This window comes from Notechis scutatus, chromosome 5 (genome assembly GCF_049901735.1).
Source record: "Notechis scutatus isolate UNSWTSFEM ecotype Mainland chromosome 5, rNotScu1.2, whole genome shotgun sequence".
In the NCBI taxonomy this organism is placed as follows: domain Eukaryota; kingdom Metazoa; phylum Chordata; class Lepidosauria; order Squamata; family Elapidae; genus Notechis; species Notechis scutatus.
The window spans coordinates 6,759,477-6,780,514 of NC_142013.1; the positions used below are offsets into that span (position 1 = coordinate 6,759,477).

Below are 21,038 nucleotides of genomic sequence, written 5' to 3' on the forward strand. Positions count from 1 at the left end.
TATATATTATTTTACCCAAACTACGTTAGGTAACCTATGTTATTCCTAACAATATGTGTTAGCCTCCAGTCTCCTAATCATCTTTGTTGCTCTTCTCTGCACTTTTTCTAGTCCAAAACTGGATGCAGTATTTCCACGTGTACCCTTACCAAGGCATTATAAAGTGGTAGTCACTATCCAGATAACCAGAGATGAATGCTTAAGATTAACATTGGATCAAAAAATTAAGAAGTAAACAGTATCCCAATCAAGGAACTATCAACTCAGACAAACAATCAAATAATAAATAACAGCTCTGTCAGTATTGGTGGGAATGTTCTTGCTGGTTATAAAATAAAGAGTGAACCCAACTTCCTTCTCACACTGATGATGTTACCCTAGTTGGGTACTGAAATGTTTTCAAAATAATTATAAAAATAAGAGCAAACTCATCGGCCTTCTAGCACTTGATGACGTTACCTAGTTGGGTAATGAAATGTCTGCAAGAAAACAACCAAGCTCCAAGGACCCCATAGGTTTTGGTTTTCTTACTCATATTTATAATAATTTCAGCATCTTGGGGGGGTGGGGGTGTCATGTGATCCCCTTTTGCGACATTCTGTTGTGGTTTGCCGGAAGCAGGTGCAGACGGCTGAGGTCTCTGAGAGCGAGGACTCTGATGAGGGGCCTGCATGTGATGCAGGGATGGGGCCAGGACTATTGGAAAGTGGGGTGCTGCCTTCGGAGCTTGTGATGAAGAGGGATCCAGGGAGCCTGTGCTCAGTGCGCATGCACGCAGGGCTGCTCAAAGGAAAGAGCAGCTGAAGCAGCATGGGCAACTCAGGAGGTAAGGCTGAAAGGTGATGGCTCCTCCCATAAGGGATAAAAGCCAGCCTTCGGGGTTGGCGTCTTTGCAGGAAGCAAAGAAGTTCTTCCAACTCAAATTTCTCATGGAAGTTCTGTCTATTCTGGTGTGTTTTCGGAGACTCTTGGCTTTGAATATTTCTCTGCAATTACTCTTGTGTTCTTGGCAGCCTTTCACAACCTTGAAAGGGCTTGCTCTTATCTGGGACAATTAGTTTTAATGACTCTTTGCTGTGAATGAACAGAATTCACAGAGGTGCATTAAAAAGATTTGCTTTTATCCATATGTTAGGTATAACATTGATACCAAATATGGTTTGGGTGAATAAATATATAAAACTTAGATATCATGGTTTAAGTGCTTATCACTTTAAGCACAATGCAGCAGGCAATTAGCCGATTAAGGGTGCGGTTAGAAGTTACAATATAAGGAAGCATTAGAAGCAGGAAAGCTTACTGTGAGTTTACTGTCTGTAACTGGCTGTAACTGTAACTGTGTGCTGCTGTGACTAACTGTGATTACTGACTGTGAGTGCCTGAGACTGAACTGTTATTGTTTGCTACTGTTTGCTGAATATCCAGCGTTTGTTTCTCTGGAGAGTGAAACCGGAGGAGGAGAAGATATCTTTATCGGCTGATAAAGATATTGCAAGGACTCTTAACTTGGACTATACTAGTGAGTCTTACTGGATGGAAATACTGTGAATGACTTAATGGACTGAATGACAATGCTTAAACTCTAACTGGATTAAAAACTATTTAAACTACAAACAGTGTTTGTGTTCAGTGTGTGTATACTCTGGGGCCCTTCCGCTCTCCTTTGGCTGCCTGGCTTGACTACTGCTGCAATACTCTGCTAGGGGTTAATTCCCAAACCCTAACATTGGTTATGGGCCCAGCAGCATAGTCTAACTAACCAGGATATAGCAGAGAGAGTTGGTATGAGTTGCACATTACTGTAAAAACAAACTGTTTTAATTAGTTTAAAATAGTCAAAATATCTGAAGAGCAATGGCACAAGTAAATTTGTCACAACTGTCCATGATATCCAGGCTGGATGGAACAAACTATGTTTCATGGTCAATGAAATGTAGTTTACTTCTACGCAGAGAAGGTTTGTGGGACATTATAGCAAACCCACCAGATGTGAGTAGCTGGGATCCTGCTAATGATGATGATAACGAAAAGTTACAAGACTTTAAACTGAAGAATGAGCAGGCTTTATGCATCATAGGACTGACTCTCTGTGATCAGCAGCTTGTCCATATTCGTGGAGAAGAAAATGCTGCAAACTGCTGGGAGAACCTCAGGAAGATTTATGTTCGGGACAGTGTAGGAGCACAAATAAATCTTACACGGAAGCTTTTTCGAACGCATCTTCAGAGGAATGGAGATATGTTAGTTCATTTAAACTGTATGAAGAGCATTTTTCAAGATTTGCAAGAAAAAGAGCTTATATTTAATGAACTGCAACAAGTCTACATAATATTATCTTCATTAGATCAAAGCTATGATGACTATGTGACTTCGTTAGAGGTATTGCCAAAAGAAAGTCTCTCATTAACCGAGATTACAGGCAGGCTACTAGAAGAAGCCAGAAGAAGGCGTGAGCGTGACGAGCTGAGAGAAGATAAGAAAGAAGAGAAATTATCTTCAAAGTTTGAAAGAAACCAGCAAAGCAAAGTAAAGCACCCGGAAGAAAAGAATTTATCTTCGACGGCATACACAATTAAAAAGTGTTTTAATTGTGGAGGCAGAGGACATTTGGCAAGGTTCTGCAAAAAGAGAAAAAGCCAGAATGTAAAAAAGCCAAAGAAAGCATTTGAACTAGCCACGTTTAGCAACTCTGATGTGAAGAATAATTTATGGGTGGTTGACAGTGGCGCATCCCACTGCATCACAAGAGATAAGACAAAATTTATAAAAATGTCTACAAGTTCTCAACATATATCTCTTGCTAACGGCTGGAACCTGAAAGCGAAAGGTCAAGGTTTTGCACGTTGTCCGTACATAAACCAGGATATAAAAATGTTGTATGTACCGCAACTAAAGTTTAATTTGCTTTCAGTAAGGGTATTAGATAAATTAGGTTATGTAATTACTTTTAAGGATAATAATTGCATAATTGAAAAAGATAACAAAAGGGTAACTGCAGCTTTAAATGGAACATTATATGTATTAGATAATAGTAAGAAAGGGGAGGCTCAAACTGTATTTAATAATATAAAGCCTCATGATGAATGTATCCATTTATTGCATAGGCGTTTGGGGCATGTAAATTTTAAAATGCTAAAACGAACAGTTGAGTTATCTGAAGGAATAAGGTTAAAATCTTGTGATAAATATTTGCGTTGTAATGTTTGCTGTGAAGATAAGAGCAAGGTATTGCCTGCAAATAGGCTAAATGGTTTCAAAACAAAAGAACCTTTAGAAGTGGTATTTGCAGACATAATAGGTCCAAAGAAACCCAGTATGGGGGGTGCTAGATATATACTGAGCATTATGGACCATTATTCTAGATATGGGTTTTGCTATTTAATGAAAAGCAAAACTGAAACATATCAACATTTTTTCAATTGGCTTAGGTTTGCTGAAAGAAAGTCTAAACGGCAACTGATAACCCTGGTGACAGATAATGGTACGGAATTTATTAATAACAAATTCCAGAACAGACTTAAAGTAGCTGGAATAGAGCATAAGAAGTCTGCTCCATACAGGCCAGAACATAACGCTTTTATTGAAAGAAGAGGCCAAACACTACAGGCAATGGTTAGAACAATGTTAAATGATTCTGGGTTACCTGATTCTTTGTGGGGGGAGGCTACAATGTGTGCTAATAACATATTGAACAACGTTGTTAATACAACAACAGGTGAAATTCCATTCACCAGGTGGCATGGCAGGAAACCTGATCTAAGTTACCTGCACACATTTGGTGCACCAGCATGGGTGCATATTCCTGCACAACTCAGAAAAAAAGGGCAACATAGAGCTAAAAGATTTTTTCTTCGTTGGTTATCAGGCAAACCATAGGGCATATAGATTTTGGGAGAAAGGCACATCTAAAGTGTTATGTAGTGCTAGTGCCCAATTTCTAGAACATGAAGGATGGGAGAAATTAGAACAGGATGCCAATAAAGATGTAATTATTGAATCCTATAGAAATCCCATTAGTTATCCCTGTAACTTTAAAAATAAAGTAAAGAGACAAATACAGGATGAAATAGTGCCCATAAAGGAAGAAACAGATTCAATAGCTGAACAGGATGAGGAAGATGAACAGGTAATAGTTCAACAAAGTCCTCCTGTAAGCCCTGTAATTCCCAGAAGAACTACACGTGTATCTAGACCGCCTGATAGGTACCAGGCTAACACAGTGTGCCAGATTAATCAAGTTCCTAATTCTGTTGAAGAAATTAAAAAGTATCCTAATAAGGAAAAAGAAAGATGGTATGCAGCAATGAATAAGGAACTGAATTCATTAAGTGATATGAAGGTGTATGAGAATGCTAAATTACCTGTAGGAAAGAAATCCATTGGCTGCAAATGGATATTTAAGGTAAAAACAGATAAGGATGGTAATTTAATCCATAAGGCAAGGTTAGTAGCCCAAGGTTTTAGGCAGAATGCTAATGACTACGATGAGGTGTTTGCACCTAGTCTTAAGGCAGCAACCTTGAGGGCAGCTTTAGTGTGGGCAGCTAGTAAAAACTATATAGTTAACCATCTAGATGTGGAAACTGCTTACTTGCATGCCCCATTAAAACATATTATTTATATGAAAAAACCTGTTGGTATTAAAAGTGAAAATAAGGATAATAATGATTGTTGGTTGTTAAAGAAAAGTCTCTATGGTCTTAAACAATCAGGCTATGAATGGAACCAGTATATTGTAAAGGAACTAGACAATATAGGATTTAAAGCTGGTTTAGCCGATCCATGTCTGTTTAAGAGGGAGATAAATGGGAAAGTATCATTATTATTACTATTCACAGATGATATTGCTTTGATAACTGAAACTAATGATGAAGCAAATAAAATAATAGCATCATTAGGAAAGAGAATAAAGATCAAGCAATTAGGGGAGATAAAGAAGTATCTCGGTTTGAATATAAAGAAAACACGGAAAGGTTTTAAGATATCTCAGGAAGATAAGATAAGCAAATTGCTAAAAGATTACAAGATGGAGCTTTGTAAGCCAGCTAAGACTCCAATGAGTCAGGAGTTTAGCAACACTGATGAACAAAGCCCTGAGTTTGATAAGGTGATTTATCAATCTTTAATTGGTAGTTTGAGTTATATTAGTAATTGGTCTAGACCAGATATATCGTACTGTGTGAATCAGTTGGCTAGATTCAATTCTGCACCATGTGAAAGACACTGGATTGCAGTTAAGAGGATATTAAGATATCTTAAAAAGACAATGAATTATTCATTGTATTTAGAACCAAAGGGTGATTTAATTTTGAGTGCTTATGCAGATGCTAGTTTTGCATCAGAAAGAGACACTAGAAAGTCGACTTCAGGAACAGCCATAATGCTGGGTAAGACATTAATAGGCTGGAAGTCAATAAGACAACAGCATATAAGTTTGTCTACTATGGAGGCAGAATTCTCCTGTTTATCATTGTTATGTACAGAGTTAATAATGTATAAACAAATGTTAATTGATATAGGTATAACTGTAGATTATCCTATAATTATACATGAAGATAATCAGGCAGCAATTCAAATGGCCACAAATATTGGAGTAAAAACAAGGAGCAAGCATACAGATCTAAGATACCTAAACGTGAGACAATCTGTAAGAAGTAAGATGATTCAGCTAAAGTACTGTATGTCGGAGGACAATTTAGCTGATAATTTTACTAAAGCCCAAGGTGCCAATAAGCACCAGGAGAGTTGTGAAAAATATGGGATAAGATTGTAAAGGTATTATATATTTATTGCACCCAAAAGGGGAGTATGTTAGGTATAACATTGATACCAAATATGGTTTGGGTGAATAAATATATAAAACTTAGATATCATGGTTTAAGTGCTTATCACTTTAAGCACAATGCAGCAGGCAATTAGCCGATTAAGGGTGCGGTTAGAAGTTACAATATAAGGAAGCATTAGAAGCAGGAAAGCTTACTGTGAGTTTACTGTCTGTAACTGGCTGTAACTGTAACTGTGTGCTGCTGTGACTAACTGTGATTACTGACTGTGAGTGCCTGAGACTGAACTGTTATTGTTTGCTACTGTTTGCTGAATATCCAGCGTTTGTTTCTCTGGAGAGTGAAACCGGAGGAGGAGAAGATATCTTTATCGGCTGATAAAGATATTGCAAGGACTCTTAACTTGGACTATACTAGTGAGTCTTACTGGATGGAAATACTGTGAATGACTTAATGGACTGAATGACAATGCTTAAACTCTAACTGGATTAAAAACTATTTAAACTACAAACAGTGTTTGTGTTCAGTGTGTGTATACTCTGGGGCCCTTCCGCTCTCCTTTGGCTGCCTGGCTTGACTACTGCTGCAATACTCTGCTAGGGGTTAATTCCCAAACCCTAACACCATACTTTGTGTTTCTTTGATTTGAACAAGGCTTGGGTCAGAACACCTTTTGACAAGCAAAAGTCAACGGGGAAACCAGATTCCCTTAACAACTGTGTTACTAATTGAGCAACTGCAGTGATTCGCTTTGCAAAGGTGGCAAGAAAAGTCATAAAATGGGGCAAAACTCACTTAAGAAACATTTCGCGTAGCAACAGAAACGCTTGGCTCAATCGTGGTCTGTAAGTCGAGGACTACCTGTGCATAAGGAGAATTCAATTCAATTTGATTCAGTTTATTACAGTCGTTGACCAGAGACCAGAATAAATAAAAACACTCAGTAAATATCCAATTAAAAATTCTAGTATAAAATAATAAATAACAACTAAAACCTATGACAAAATCCAGTCTGCCAATTATACATGGCTTAACTACTGTACTAATATTACAACTCATAAACTGTGTGGCCCATTGTCAGCTTAATACTAAAAGGGAAAGGAATAAGCAGTACAAAGGGCTTGCCACATTTGTTATATAACATAACTATGTTGTGTCAATCGTGGTCGTAAGCCGAGGACTATTTGCAGCAGGTTTTTGCTTTTTTGGTCCTATGCATTCGCGCATTGGTCCTTTCCCCTGATTATCCAGCTCTTACTATTTATTTGGAAGCTAGGCAAAGAAAATGGCGGCCTCAGACAGAAAGCCAATGTCCATCTCTGCAGCCAGTCAGGTCATTTCGGATTCAAAAATCCCAACAACCGGTTCTCTGCCCGGTTGCTGGGTGGGCGTGGCCATGGTGGGCGTGGCCTACCGGAAGTTCCAGGAGGGCCAATTTTTCACCTTCCCCAGAGTCCAGAGGCTTCCCTTGGTCATTTGCATTATTTTTAGAGAGACGTTAAATGGTTCCAAGAAGTCTCCGGTATCTCCATTTGCACCACTCAGGTGGCCCTGAGGACACAGATAAACCTCCAAACGGCCTCAAGGACTCTCTAAAAATAATGCAAATGACCAGCTTTCTGCAAGGAGTATAAATCCTTCCATTCTCCACCATCCGGTCAGAGCTAAAGAAGCTTCTTGGATGAGAAACGAAACATCCTCAAAGAGAAACAGAAAGTCCAGTTGCCTCTTGAAAAAAAGCACCTTTGGGACATCCATGCCAAAAGTGTGATGACCCAAAGGGGCATGGCACAAAAGCAACAAAGTCACAAAAATAGGTAAAGTCCCTTTAAGACCTCCAACTTGGCCCCCAATGTCCAGTTATCATCGGCTGGAGAAAAAACTCTCCCAAGAACAGTTTTTAAAGGGAAGGAATTCCATCCCAACCCAAAGTACATATAAATTATAAATAAAAACCAACACAAACCACACTGCAGCAATTAACGAGACATGGCAAGATAAGGAATTGAAGATTTCAAAACGTAAGGAAAGACACACAGTTGGGAGGACGCCAGAATTCAGATAAGATATGACAAACGAAAATAATTCATGCTTTCCTTCCAGCAAGGAGCTGTGTGCAAACACCCTCTTTATCCTGTTTTCCCAGCTGCAGCTAATTAAGGGAATCAGGGCCTTTTTATCCCGCGTAACCCACGTTGCTCCCTTATCCATTCCTCCCTGCGTGCCCTAGGATGAAGACGGGGTGCACCTGGGTCTTCCTCTGATTGTCCAGCCAGACTGTGCCCTTCTCCAGTTTCCTCCACAGCCACTGGAGCCACACTCCCACTCCCTGTCAGCTGTTCCACCTCTCCCTCGGAATCAGATTCCAACAGGGGCATGACACAAAAGTATCTAAAAAGGTTAAATCATAGCAGCTGGACTCTCTGATTCTCTGCCTAACTAATTTTTTTTACTTTATTTTGACTGATGAAGTTAACTTGGGTGAGTCACAAAACTTCTCATATTAACAAACCTTGGCCCAATAGCCATGATTTAACCTTCTTAGATACGTTTGGCCTGGATGACCGAGTCTTCATTTACAAAAGTTATCTCTAGAATAAATAAAAATAATCAGAATGATTTTTGTCTTTCTTCCTCGCTTGGGACAAAGGTTATTCCCATTCAACTTTCTCTCCTTCGAGATATAGAAATCAACCCACATTTCACTTTAAGATCTCCAGGAATGTTGAGCTCACTTTAAATGATCTCATTTTAGAGCAATTTAATCAGAAGACTAGGAGGGGAAAAAACTCCAGCAAGCTGGCCTTGAGAGTCGGGGGCGAGAGCCATATTTGCAAGCGAACCGAGTGAGTGTATGATTGGCTAGTCCGATTTCTCTTCCAGCGACAAGCATGGACAATTGGCATCCAGCTGTTTCCACCCCAACGGAAAATCAATAGCATTTCCATTGCTTTTCAATGGTCTCATGACAGAGAAAGCCAAAGGGCCTTGATAGCTGAGGCTCGTACATTTTTAAATATTACCTCCTGGGCAGAGGAACATAGATTGTATTTTAATGTCCTGTCCCCATCCCTCCCCCAGTAGCCGATGAAGCTAATCAAATCTCCCCTATCATAACTCCTTGAGAGTAATTACGTCCCCAAGGAAAATAATCTCTAAGACATGCAGAGGAGGGGAGTCCGCCTATATTTCTAAGCCCCTGAAGGCAGGACAAGAAGCAAACTTGTCAAGAAGAAAGTAAGAAGAAACTAAGCAGAGAAGCAACCTAAAACCAAGCAGAAATTTCCTGACAGTGAGGACAATTAACCAGTGGAACGGCTTGCCTCCAGAAGTTGCAAGTGCTTCATCACAGGAGGTGTTTAAGAAGAGACTGGACAACTATTTGTCTGGAATGGTATAGGGTCTCCTGCTTGAGCAGGGGGTTGGACTAGAAGACCTCCAAGGTCCCTTCCAACTCAGGTATTCTGTTATTTCTAAAACATTGATTGTCGGCGGCCCACATCAAAGGCACCCATGATTTTAAGATGCGGCCATCACTCCTGGCCCAGTCTTGCTTGTTTGCTCCCCATCAAACAATTTTGTCAGTGTGGCTCTTCAGAGTGGCTAAATAAAAAGAGAGGATGGAATAAATTGGGTTGTGAAAGTTTAGGATAAGACCATTGCTGTATGAGGATAAACCCAGATTCAACAATACATTGTCCAGCTTCTCATTTTATTGTAATGTTTTGCTTTAAAAAAGATCAGATATAAATGCCTAGGAAAACTTCTATATCCCTAACACTTGGAAGACCAATGGTGTCATCTGTTGGCTTGGTATAATAGTCAGAAAAAAGAGGAGCAGTGATTAATGAATAGTTGATAAGTGTTCAATTTGTGCAAAAGTCAAAATAGATCTACGTCTGTATTTATCTATCTATCTATCTATCTATCTATCTATCTATCTATCTATCTACCTACATACCTACCTACCTACCTACCTACCTACCTACCTACCTACCTATCATCTATCTATCATCTATCCCTCCATTTATTTGTATCTATCTCTCTACCTACCTATCATCTATCTATTATCTATCATCTATCTATCCATTATCTGTATCTCTTTCTATCTATCTATCATCTATCTATCCATCTATTTTTATCTCTTTCTATTATCTATCTATCTATCTATCTATCTATCTATCTATCTATCTATCTATCTATACATCTATACATCTATTTGTATCTATCTATCTATCATCTATCTATCCATCATCTATCTATTTGTATCTCTTTCTATCTATCATCTATCTATCCCTCCATCTATTTGTATCTATCTATCATCTATCTATCCATCATCTATCTATTTGGATCTCTTTCTATCTATCATCTATCTATCCATCCATCAATTTGTATCTATCTTTCTGTCTGTGTCTGTCCATCCATCCATCTGAATCTATCTATCTATCTATCTATCTATCTATCTATCTATCTATCTATCTATCTATCTATCTATCTATCTATTCTCCCTCTCCCCCCCCCCTTCCATCCGTCTATCCAGCTTCTATCTCAGGTTTGTGTATTGGATCTATTTCCTGTAAATAAACTTTTGTTCTGTTTATATTTATCGCTTGCTTCACTAACTATTACTCAGATCAGATTCCCATTCTCAAGAATGCTCACATGCTGTCACCAAACACTCCAACCCCACCCCCCACAAGCCTAACATTAATCCTTTTCTTTCATCACACAAATCCATGCTCGTGTTTTTTTTCCCCCAATGCATAGATTGCTTTTATGAGTGCATCCCAGTGTGTTCAGGATTTAGAATCTGCCTGTCCCAGGCCAATCTGTCAGGTGCTGTCTATTGCGAGGTATATATTGGCTCGCAAAGATCTATAACAGATATGAGGAAGGAAGATTTATAATGTGAAATTCATTGGGGATGGTTTTTCTCTCTCAAAAGGTAAAGTTGAAAATCATGGCTTCTGCCAACTGCCAAAAATTCTATGCTCCATTAGTACTTTCCATCAGCTTATTTTGAGTTTCCAAATATAACCTGCAAAGTGAATAAGTGTGCTAATGGATGCCGCATTAATATAATCATAAAAATAACATTATATTAATTAGAACTTTGTAAATGCTGTAATTAAGATATTTGGGGACAGCTGTCTTGTCTGTCCCCAAACATCGCAAAGAAATCTCCCAACACTACTTACTTGAAAGTTGTCATCTGCCCAGTTTCACGGAGAACCATCTGTTTGCATATTTTCAATGTTGACTGGCGACGAGAAGGAAAAGGATAACTTCTGAACTATTTTTAAAGAAGAAAGTACAAGCAACAGAATCCCTGCCTATAAAAACCTGGCCATCAACAAATAATGTTAGAAGGCAGTATTGCAGGCTAACTCTGCTCACTGCCAGAAGTTCGATCCTGACTGGGTCAAGGTTGACTCAGACTTCCATTCTACTGCACTACACTGCATTATACATCACGAGTCAAAAAGAGGACTGTGAAAATACTTACAGACCCCTCACATCCCGGACATAAACTGTTTGAACTCCTTCCCTCAAAACGACGCTATAGAGCCCTGCACACCAGAACAACTAGACACAAGGACCGTTTTTTTCCCCGAACGCCATCACTCTGCTAAACAAATAATTCCCCCAACACTGTTCAACTATTTACAAAGTGTACACTACTATTACTGTTAATCTTCTCATCACTCCTTATCACCCATCCCCTCCCACTTGTGATTGTAGTATTGTAACTTTGTTGCTTGTATCCTTACGATTTATATTGACTGTTTCCTAGTATGATTTGATTGTTGATTGTACCCTATGACTATCATTAAATTGTACCTTATGATTCCTGACTCTTGACGAATGTATCTTTTATTTTATGTACACTGAGAGCATTTGCACCAAGACAAATTCCTTGTGTGTCAAATCACACTTGGTCAATAAAGTATTCTATTCTATTCTATTCTATTCTATTCTATTCTATTCTATTCTATTCTATTCTATTCTATTCTGAGGTGGGTAAAATAAGCACCCAGATTGTTGGGGGCAAGAGGCTGACATTGTAAACTGCTTAGAGAGGGCTGAAAAACACAGCAAAGCAGTATAAAAGTCTATTGGGAAGGAGGAGAGGAAGGAAGGAAGGAAGGAAGGAAGGAAGGAAGGAAGGAAGGAAGGAAGGAAGGAAGGAAGGAAGGAAGGAAGGAAGGAAGGAAGGAAGGAAGGAAGGCGCAGTCATTAGAATGTGGTGGCGCAGTCATTAGAATGTGGTATTGCAGGCTAATTCACTACACACTGACAGGAGATCAATTCTGACCAGGCTCAAGGTTGACTCAGCCTTCCATCCTTCCAAGGTGGTTAAAATGAGGACCCAGATTGTTGGGGGCAAATGTGCTGACTCTATAAAACTGCTTAGAGATGGCTGTGAAGTAGTATATAAGTCTAGGTGTTATTAGGAAGGAAGGAAGGAAGGAAGGAAGGAAGGAAGAAGGAAGGAAGGAAGGAAGGAAGGAAGGAAAGAAGGAAGGAAAGAAGGAAGGAAGGAAGGAAGGAGGGAAGGAAGGAAGGAGGGAAGGAAGGAAGGAGGGAAGGAGGGAAGGAAGGAAGGAAGGAGGGAGGGAGGGAGGGAGGGAGGGAGGGAGGGAGCCTTGATGGTGCAGTGGTTAGAATGCAGTATTGCAGGTTAATTCAGCCCACTGCCAGGAGTTTGATCCTGACTGGCTCAAGGTTGACTCAGCCTTCCATTCTTCCAAGGTGGGTAAAATGAGGACCCCGATTGTTGGGGGCAAGATGCTGATTCTGTAAACCACTTAGAGAGGGCTGGAAAGCACTATGAAGCAGTATATAAGTGCTATTGCTATTGATACTGTAAGCACCTTCTAACTAAATTGCCCATAACTGAACCAGCAACACCAGAACAGTTGAGGGGCAACTGTTGAGGTACAGTATAGAAATCTCTGTCAATATGAATTATCTGCAGACAGTGTTGAATTAAAAAGACTAAGTTGGATTAGGAAGTAGGAAGAAGAGGAAAATTTTTCTTATACAGGTAGTCCTCGACCTGTATAAGACCACAGCTGAGTTCTGAAATTTCCATTGTTAAGCAAGACAGTTAACTAAATTTTGCCCCATATTACAACCTTCATTTACACAGTTGTTAAGTGAATCACTGCAGTGGTCAAGTTAGTAACATGGTCGTTAAATGAATCGGGCTTCCCCATTGACTTTGCTGGTAAGAAGGTCACAAAAGGGAACCACGACCCCCAGTTACTGCAACCATCATAAATATGGGCCAGTTGCCAAGGGTCCGAATTTTGACCACGTGACCTTGGGACTCCAGCAATGTGTGTAAGTGTGAAAAACGGTCATAGCTCAAATTTTTCAATGCCATTGTAACTTCAGACGGTCACTAAATGAACAGTCGTAAGTCGAGGGCTACCTGTATATTGTAAAGGACCAGGAATCAGGTAGCTCATCAGGGTAGCAAATAAATATTAAATCACATGCCCAGTTAGGATTAACCAGTTGTGGAAAGATTTAAAAAAAAAAAAAAGACAAGAAGAACTAATTTGACAAGACTACCGTATATACTCGAGTATAAGTCGACCCGAATATAAGCCGAGGCACCTAATTTTACACAAAAAAACCTGGGAAAACTTATTGACTCGAGTATAAGCCGAGGGTGGGAAATGCAGCAGCTACTGGTAAATTTCAAAAATAAAAATAATTAATTTGGGAAACGATCTCACTATCATGAAAGGTTTAATTGATTCACTAACCCAAAAGAAGAAGATGATGATGACAGCGGGAGGCAGGAGTCACTCTCTTCCCCTCCCTCGGAGGCCCCCTGAGTCAGGAGTCGCTACCGCCGGCGCGGCCCCAGTCCCGCCGCCTCGGGAAGGGAAAGGCAAAGCGCTTTTTGCCTTTCCCTTCCCGGCTAGGCTGTTGGGAGTCGCTGCCGCCGGAGGCCGCGACTCCACACCATTATTTTTTTCAGAGGGGAATCTGACTCGAGTATAAGCCGAGGGGGATTTTTTCAGCACAAAAAATGGGCTGAAAAACTAGGCTTATACTCGAGTATATACAGTAATTTTATTTCACCTGAATTCTTCTATCTTAATCACTTTCCCTCTCTGGGAGGAAGGTTGTGGTGTTGTTGTGTGGTTGTTGTCATTTGACAGGGTGAACTCCACGCTCAGCTATAAAGATTACTGGCATGTAGACCAGCCTACACTAAAAAATAATGATTATCTTGTCAAGGAAACAATGACTGCTGAATTTCTTGATTTCCTGGGGAGAAATGAGATAAATGTGCGGAATAAATACATTCCTAAAAAGACAGCGGTTCCCAGAACTTCTAGCCAAACTGAAAAGTGCTGTTTAATAGATTTCTGAAATCTATGACACATGATACCAAAATACACACTTTAGCCACTAAGACCAGTGGTGGGATTCAAAAAAAATTACTACCGGTTCTGTGGGTATAGCTCGGTGGGCGTAGTGTGGCTTGGTGGGCATGGCTTGATGGGTGTGGCAGGGGAAGGATATTGCGAAACACCATTCCTTCCCCACTCCAAGGGGAAGGATACTGCAAAATCCCCATTCCCTCCCCATCCCACTAACCTGCTTCCCAGCTCCGTTCTCCTGTGCAGGGCAACAAAAGAAGACCCAGCCGATCAGCTGGGACTCGGGAGGCAGAGAATAGATGGGGGCAGGGCCAATCAGAGTGGGATTTGCCGCTTCTCCCAACTACTCAAATTTTCTGCTACCGGTTCTCCAGAACTGGTCAGAACCTGCTGAATACGACCTCTGACTAAGACCCAATAGAACAAAGGTGTCAAACTCGATTTCATTGAGGGCTGCATCAGGGTTGTGTTTGATCTCAGGGGGACTGGATGGTCATGGGTGGGGTAGGCATGGCCCACTTAACATCACTCATTTCGGGGGCACCTGTGGTGGCCCAAGTGGGGCTGGGAGGAATCATTGTCTCCAGTGGAGGAAGGCATGACTAGGGAGAGCACCAAACCCTTGTCCTCCAGAAGAAATGTGCTGTCTGCTGGTAGCCAAGTGCTAGGACAGGACTTCCCTTCCTTCCTTCTCTTCTTTTTTCTTACCTCTTCATTCTCCTTTTGCCTACTTTCCCCTCTTTCCTTATTTTTCTTTCCTTGCTCTCTCTCTCACTCCATCTTTCCTTCTTCTCCGTTGTCTTTCCTCTTTCCCTTTCTCCTTTCCTGTCCCTTCTTGGAGGCTCAAATGCAAAAAGGGGAAACATTTCTCCTTTTGTTTTCTTTTTAATTGGATTTGCTAGCCCTCTGCTGTTTTCACTGGCAGAGGCACCGCGAGCCGGTCGTTCCCTGTTTCCAAGATGGCCCCATGGGCCAGATCCAAGCAGGTCATTGAATTTGACACCCCTACAATAGAAGATCCTTCATTCTGTAACCAAGGGGAAAAAAAATACCGTGCGGAATCTGCCTTAAAATATAGACGCGTTATGCAGTAGCTAGGAAATTATTGTTATTAATTCAAAAAGTGGGGATTAAAATATGATTATACTATGATAAATTATTACTGTGGATCAAAGGGGAGTTAATTGAATGATGCATAAGATAAAGGGGTGGTTCACTCAAATTAGTAGTTAAAGGGGGAGATTTTTGAATTATTAGAACTATGATGGAATTTTTTGAACAATGAACGAAGAGTACGCGATGAATTTGCAAATGTGTCAAAAATAAAAGATAAAAGTATAAGTACGATGAATACAGAAGAAGAAATAAGATTTTTAAAGAAATAAGATTTATGTAAAGAAGACATGAGAATATTTGAAAACATGAAAGAAGTTAAGATATGAATAGAAAATATGTATAATAAGTGTGAAGAAAATAAGAATGTTTGAGAAAATGTATAGAAATTATAAATGTAATGATATGAAATTGAATGTGAAAGATAAATATGTAACTAAGGTCATGTTTGTATGGAAATGTAAAAACCTGGAACCACGTTGTTCACTAAAAGAGATTTTTTTTGAAACATTAAAAAAAAAAACTTTTTACATAAAAAAGATCCTTCATTCCTTGTAGTCATCCCTGTACTCTTCAGAAGACCTTGGGTCCTCGCTGAGACAAGAATTCCATTTCTGCACGTGAGAATGCTCCAGTTAGAACCATCCACGTGACCAGGATCTCTCTGGTAAATATTCTCTAAATATGTAAAAGTAAAAAGCTAGTTTTAACCTTATTTTGTATTTTACTACACTGGGTGAAAAAATACAGTTGCTTTTTTCTTCACCTTCTCTATTCCTCTATTTTCTTTATTTACATTTATATTTCATATGATGACCCAGCTCAATAAAATTCTAAATAATTTCCTTCTATTAAATTAAACCTCCCAAAAAAAGAAAATAATACAGCAAAGTAGACCAAAAAAGGCAGGGAGGCAAAGTAGACATTGAAATAATATTCCCATATTCACTAGGTATAAAGCGATTGGGAATCCTACATATTTCAAATATTTCAAATTCTCCATTTTTCCCAAGAATCATTATTTCTGAAGATTTTTTTTTTTTTAAAAAAGGTTGTCGGTGCCTCTCTCAAACTAAAAATTATAATTCTATATTTGTTCAATGTCCTTCCTCCTCAAAGGATCTGAGATCCTCGGGGAACAGTCCCAAAGCAGACACTTTCCTGGCAATTTTCAAGCAATTATGGTGCGTATCTTTCACTGATGGAGTTTTCATCTCTAGTTTGTGCCATTCAGTATGAAATGAAAGCTAATTATAAGAAGCGTCTCCTCCTTAGCTGGCCAAAATCAGCAATTCGCCTCCACAGAATTAACCATGGCAGCTCTGGTTACTCCCGGCCTTTCAATAATAGATCCCTCCGATGCTTTATAAAGTCAATTTGAACCTACAAGTCTTGCCAAAAGCCTTCACTTCTTTCAGCAGGAGAATCAAATCGAGTTTAGCAAAGGCTATTTTAAAAAAAATAAAAAAAAAATGAAGAGGTTCTTTTCGGAAGCGTATGAAAAAGTTGGGTTAGGAACTTCAAATCCAGGGGGTTGGTTTGTGCTTCACTTTCTGCTTTGACATGTCTTTGATCCTTGGCTTGCCTCAACTTTGGCCTTTCCTGGTGGATCTAGACCTGCCAAATTTTCTCCTTGACGCTGTTGTGGATCAAAGGTTTCTGCCTGACATCTGGCTGAGAAGAGCAACAAGGATGATTCGGGACTGGAGGCTAAAACATATGAAGAACGGTTGCTGGAATTGGGTATGTTTAGTTTAATGAAAACTAAGGACTCAGGGTGACATTATAGCAGGCTTCCAATATTTGAGAGGCTGCCACAAAAAAGAGGGGGGTCAAGCTATTCTCCAAAACACCTGAAGGCAAGACAAGAAGTGATGGATGGAAACCAATCAAGAAGAGAAGCAATCTAGAACTGAGAAGTTTCCTGACAGAACAATTAACCAGTGGAAGGACTTGCCTTCAGAAGTTGTGGTTGCTCCAACACTGGAACTTTTTAAGAAGAGTCTGGACAACCATTTGTCTGTTTATACAGATTAACAGAGTTGGAAGGGACCTTGTAGGTCATCTAGTCCAACCCCTCACCCAAGCAGGAGACCCTACACCATTTCTGACAAATGGCAGTCCAGTCTCTTCTTGAAAGCCTCCAGGGATGAAGTTCCCACAACTTCTGAAGGAAAGTTGTTTCATGGGTTGATTGTTCTTATTTTCAGAACGTTTCTCCTTATTTCTAAGTTGAGTGTCTCCTTGTTCAGTTTCCATCCATTATTCCTTGTCTGGCCTTTGTAACTCAGGGTTGAACTGTGGAGGCAGTATTCCAGATGTGTCCTTACTAGGACTTACTTCTTTGCAGTCTTTTCTTTAATTAAAACAAAACCTGCATCCTGTGTGTTGCAGGTTCTAATAAAAGTGAGAAAACTGCATTTGAGAAGAACAAAAAACAACAACCCCTACCCTCAAAATTTCCCTCCCTTCCACAATTTTGCTCATCATCCACCTACTTTCTTCCTCGTCCAATGATGAGTCATCCTCCTCCTCCTCTAGACTGTCCATGTACACCAGGATGTTTTCCTTGTAGAACCTCGTGGCCAGATCCCATGGAGTCTCACCGTGGTCATTCCGGGCTTTCAAGGAGTGGACCAACGTGGGCATTTTGCTCACCATATATTTAAAGCAGTGCAGGTGGCCTTCCATGGCAGCCAGGTGAACTACGAGACAATAAGAAAGATGAGTCACACATTTGAGCTAATCTGACAGTGACAGATGAACAGAGTTGGAAGGGACCTTGTAGGTCATCTAGTCCAACCCCTCCACCCAAGCAGGAGACCCTACACCATTCTGATAAATGGTAGTCCAATCTCCTCTTGAAAGTCTCAAGTGATGGCGCTCCCACAACTTCCGGAAGGCAACTTCTGTTCCAGGGGTTGATTGTTCTCACTGTCAGAAAATGTCTCCTTATTTCCAGGTTAAATCTCTCCTTGATCAGTTTCTATCCATTATTCCTTGTCTGGCCTACAGGTGCTTTGGAAAATAGCTTGACCCCTTTCTCAAATATTGGAAGACTGCTATCATATCTCCCCTGGTCCTTCTCTTCACTAGAATTAGAATTCTTTTATTGGCCAAGTGTGATTGGACACACAAGGAATTTGTCTTGGTGCAAATGCTCTCAGTATACATAAAAGAAAAGAGACATTCGTCACGAATCAAGAATCATAAGGTACAACACTTAAAAATAGTCATAGGGTACAATAAGCAATCAAATCATACTAGGAAACAGTCAATACAAATTGTAAGGATACAAGCGACAAAGTTACAGTCATACAGTCACAAGTGGGAGGGGATGGGCGATAAGGAGTGATGAGAAGGCTAGACATACCCAGTTCCTGTAACCGTTCTTCATATGTTTTAGCCTCCAGTCCCCTAATCATCCTGTTGCTCTTCTCTACACTCTTTCTAGAATCTCAACATCTTTTTTTTTTAGTGTAGTAACCAAAAGTGGATGCAGTAATCTAGGTGTGGTCTTACTAAGGCTTTATAGAGTGGTATCAGCATAAGCAGGGGGTTGGACTAGAAGACCTTCATGGTCTCTTCCAATTCTCTTATTCTGTTGTTTCCAGCTTATTATTTCTGTGAGATAACTCTGAGTTTCTGCTACATAGGAATCAGTTCTTTGGAATCCTTGGTGCTCTCTGAGTTTGGTTATTTCCTTGCAGATGTTTCGCTGCCTAAATTTTCAGTGTTAGAAAGGCATGAAAGGGTTATATGAAACAGTCTGAAATTTGTCAGCACCTAGCAGGAGAACGTTTCTACTGATGCTGTCTTTATAAATAGCTCACAAGCCTTCCCAAAAACGTTGAATTTGCTGATAGCTAACCTTTTTTCCTATTGTATTTTAAAGATGTCATGAAATAAGCTATTTGGGGAATGCTATAAACGAAGGAAACTTTTTCAGCCTATTCTCCGAAGCACCTGAGGGCAAGACAAGAAGTAACGAATGGAAGATCATTAAAATGAGATCCAACCTAGAACTAAGGAGGAATTTCCTGACAGTGAGAAAAATTCATCCGTGAATAACTTGCCTCCAGAAGTTGTGGGTGCTTCATCATTGGAGGTTTTTAAAGAAGAGATTGGATAACCATTTGTCTGAAATGGTGTAGGGTTTCCTGCTTCAGAAGGGGAATGAACTAGACCTCCCTTCCAAATCTGTTGTTCTGTTGTTCCGTTCAGAGGCGGTATTCAGCCATTTTGGACCGTTTCTGGCATACGGGTAGCGGAAATTTTGACTAGTTCAGAGAACTGGCCAATTCCACCTCTGGTTGGCCCCACCCACCCACCCCTGCCGTCACCTCTCCTATATTCCCTTGTTTTTTAGCTCAGCTGATATGTGTAGCAGAGCAGACTGCCGCGCCTCAGCCGAGCTAAAAAAACGGGTCAGCTTACCAGCGTTGGCAGAGGTCGGTCTTTGAGCCCTCTGTGCATGCCCAAAGCATGTGTTAGGCACGCACGCATGGGGAGCTCAGCTTACCAGCATTGACAGAGGTTGGTCTTTGAGCCCTCCATGCACACGCAAAGCATGTGTTAGGCATGCGCAAACAGGAAGCTCAGCTTACTAGTGTTGAGAGGTGTTGGTTTTTGAGCCCTCTGCACGTGCACGAAACACACATGCATAGAACCACACATAGAACTGATAGGAAACAATTTGGAAAATCACCACTGGTTCTGTTTTGTTATTCTGTTGTTTCTGTTTTGTTTTGGGATTGTAAAATCAAAGCTTTGAGCTTTACTGGTTATTTGTCCAAGAGGTCAAATGTCCAAGCCAAGAAATAGAAACCTAAATGGGAAGAAAGAGAAGAGAAAAAGAAAAAGAAAACAAAAATAAGACCTCATGACAAATGACAAATAAAAAATTATTGCCCAACCATCTTGGTCAGGCGATCAAAAGTGGGCATTGAAATATGAAAATGAAAAATGAGTTTAGTAAAGTTTGTCACCATACCTGTTTCCTGGGACATCACTCCTCCAAAGGAGTTATAATTTTTGGGAGTTATTAGAAATAATTGAGTTATTAGAAATAATATGAGCTGCGGTGGCGCAGTGGTTAGAATGCAGTACTGCAGGCTCCTTCTGCTGCCTGCTGCCTGCCTGCAATTTGGCAGTTCAAATCTCACCCAGGCTCAAGGTTGACTCAGCCTTCCATCCTTCCAAGGTGGGTAAAATGAGGACTCAGATTGTTGGGGGCAATATGCTGACTCTGGAAACTGTTTAGAGAGTGCTGTAAAACACTGTAAATGGGGTATATAAGTCTAAGTGCTATTGCCATTGCTATCGCTATAATTAGGAGAGGCAGTTTGGTCTAGCAATTGAGACACCTGGCTAGAAACCAGGATACTATGAGTTATAGACCTGCTATAGACATGACAGTCAGCTGGGTGACTTTGGGCCAATCACCAGGACATGGTGAGTTCTAATCCCACCTTCGACATGAAAGCCAGATGGGCCAATAAGCAGGAGACAGTGATGGATGGATAGATGGAAGGATGGAAGTGTCAGACCTGCCCCAGTCTGATCCCTTAGGAAAGTAAAACCCTCGACTCCGTTTGAAGTGAAAAGGAGCTTTTACTAAGAGATGCCGCTTGCAGGAGAGGCAAGAGGAATCTAAAATTCCCATGCACTAATATAGAACTAAACCCCTAGTTTCCCCTAGCCTCCCCCATAGTCTTATCAGGAACACCCTGATAAG

General features: G+C 40.3%; 1 protein-coding gene across 1 annotated transcript in view; it reads right to left on the minus strand.

Moving 5' to 3' along the window:
* LOC148130355 (uncharacterized) overlaps positions 1–20,124 on the minus strand; it is a 69,705-nt gene extending 49,581 nt beyond the window's left edge. The window contains exons 1-2 of the mRNA XM_087966091.1: positions 19,824–20,124; positions 17,800–18,006 (exon numbers count right to left, since the gene is read on the minus strand). Of these exons, the coding sequence (XP_087822217.1) occupies positions 17,800–18,006; positions 19,824–19,884 (268 nt within the window). The 5' untranslated portion in view covers positions 19,885–20,124. The remainder of the gene's footprint in view (positions 1–17,799; positions 18,007–19,823) is intronic.
* Between the last annotated feature and the right edge of the window lie 914 nt (positions 20,125–21,038).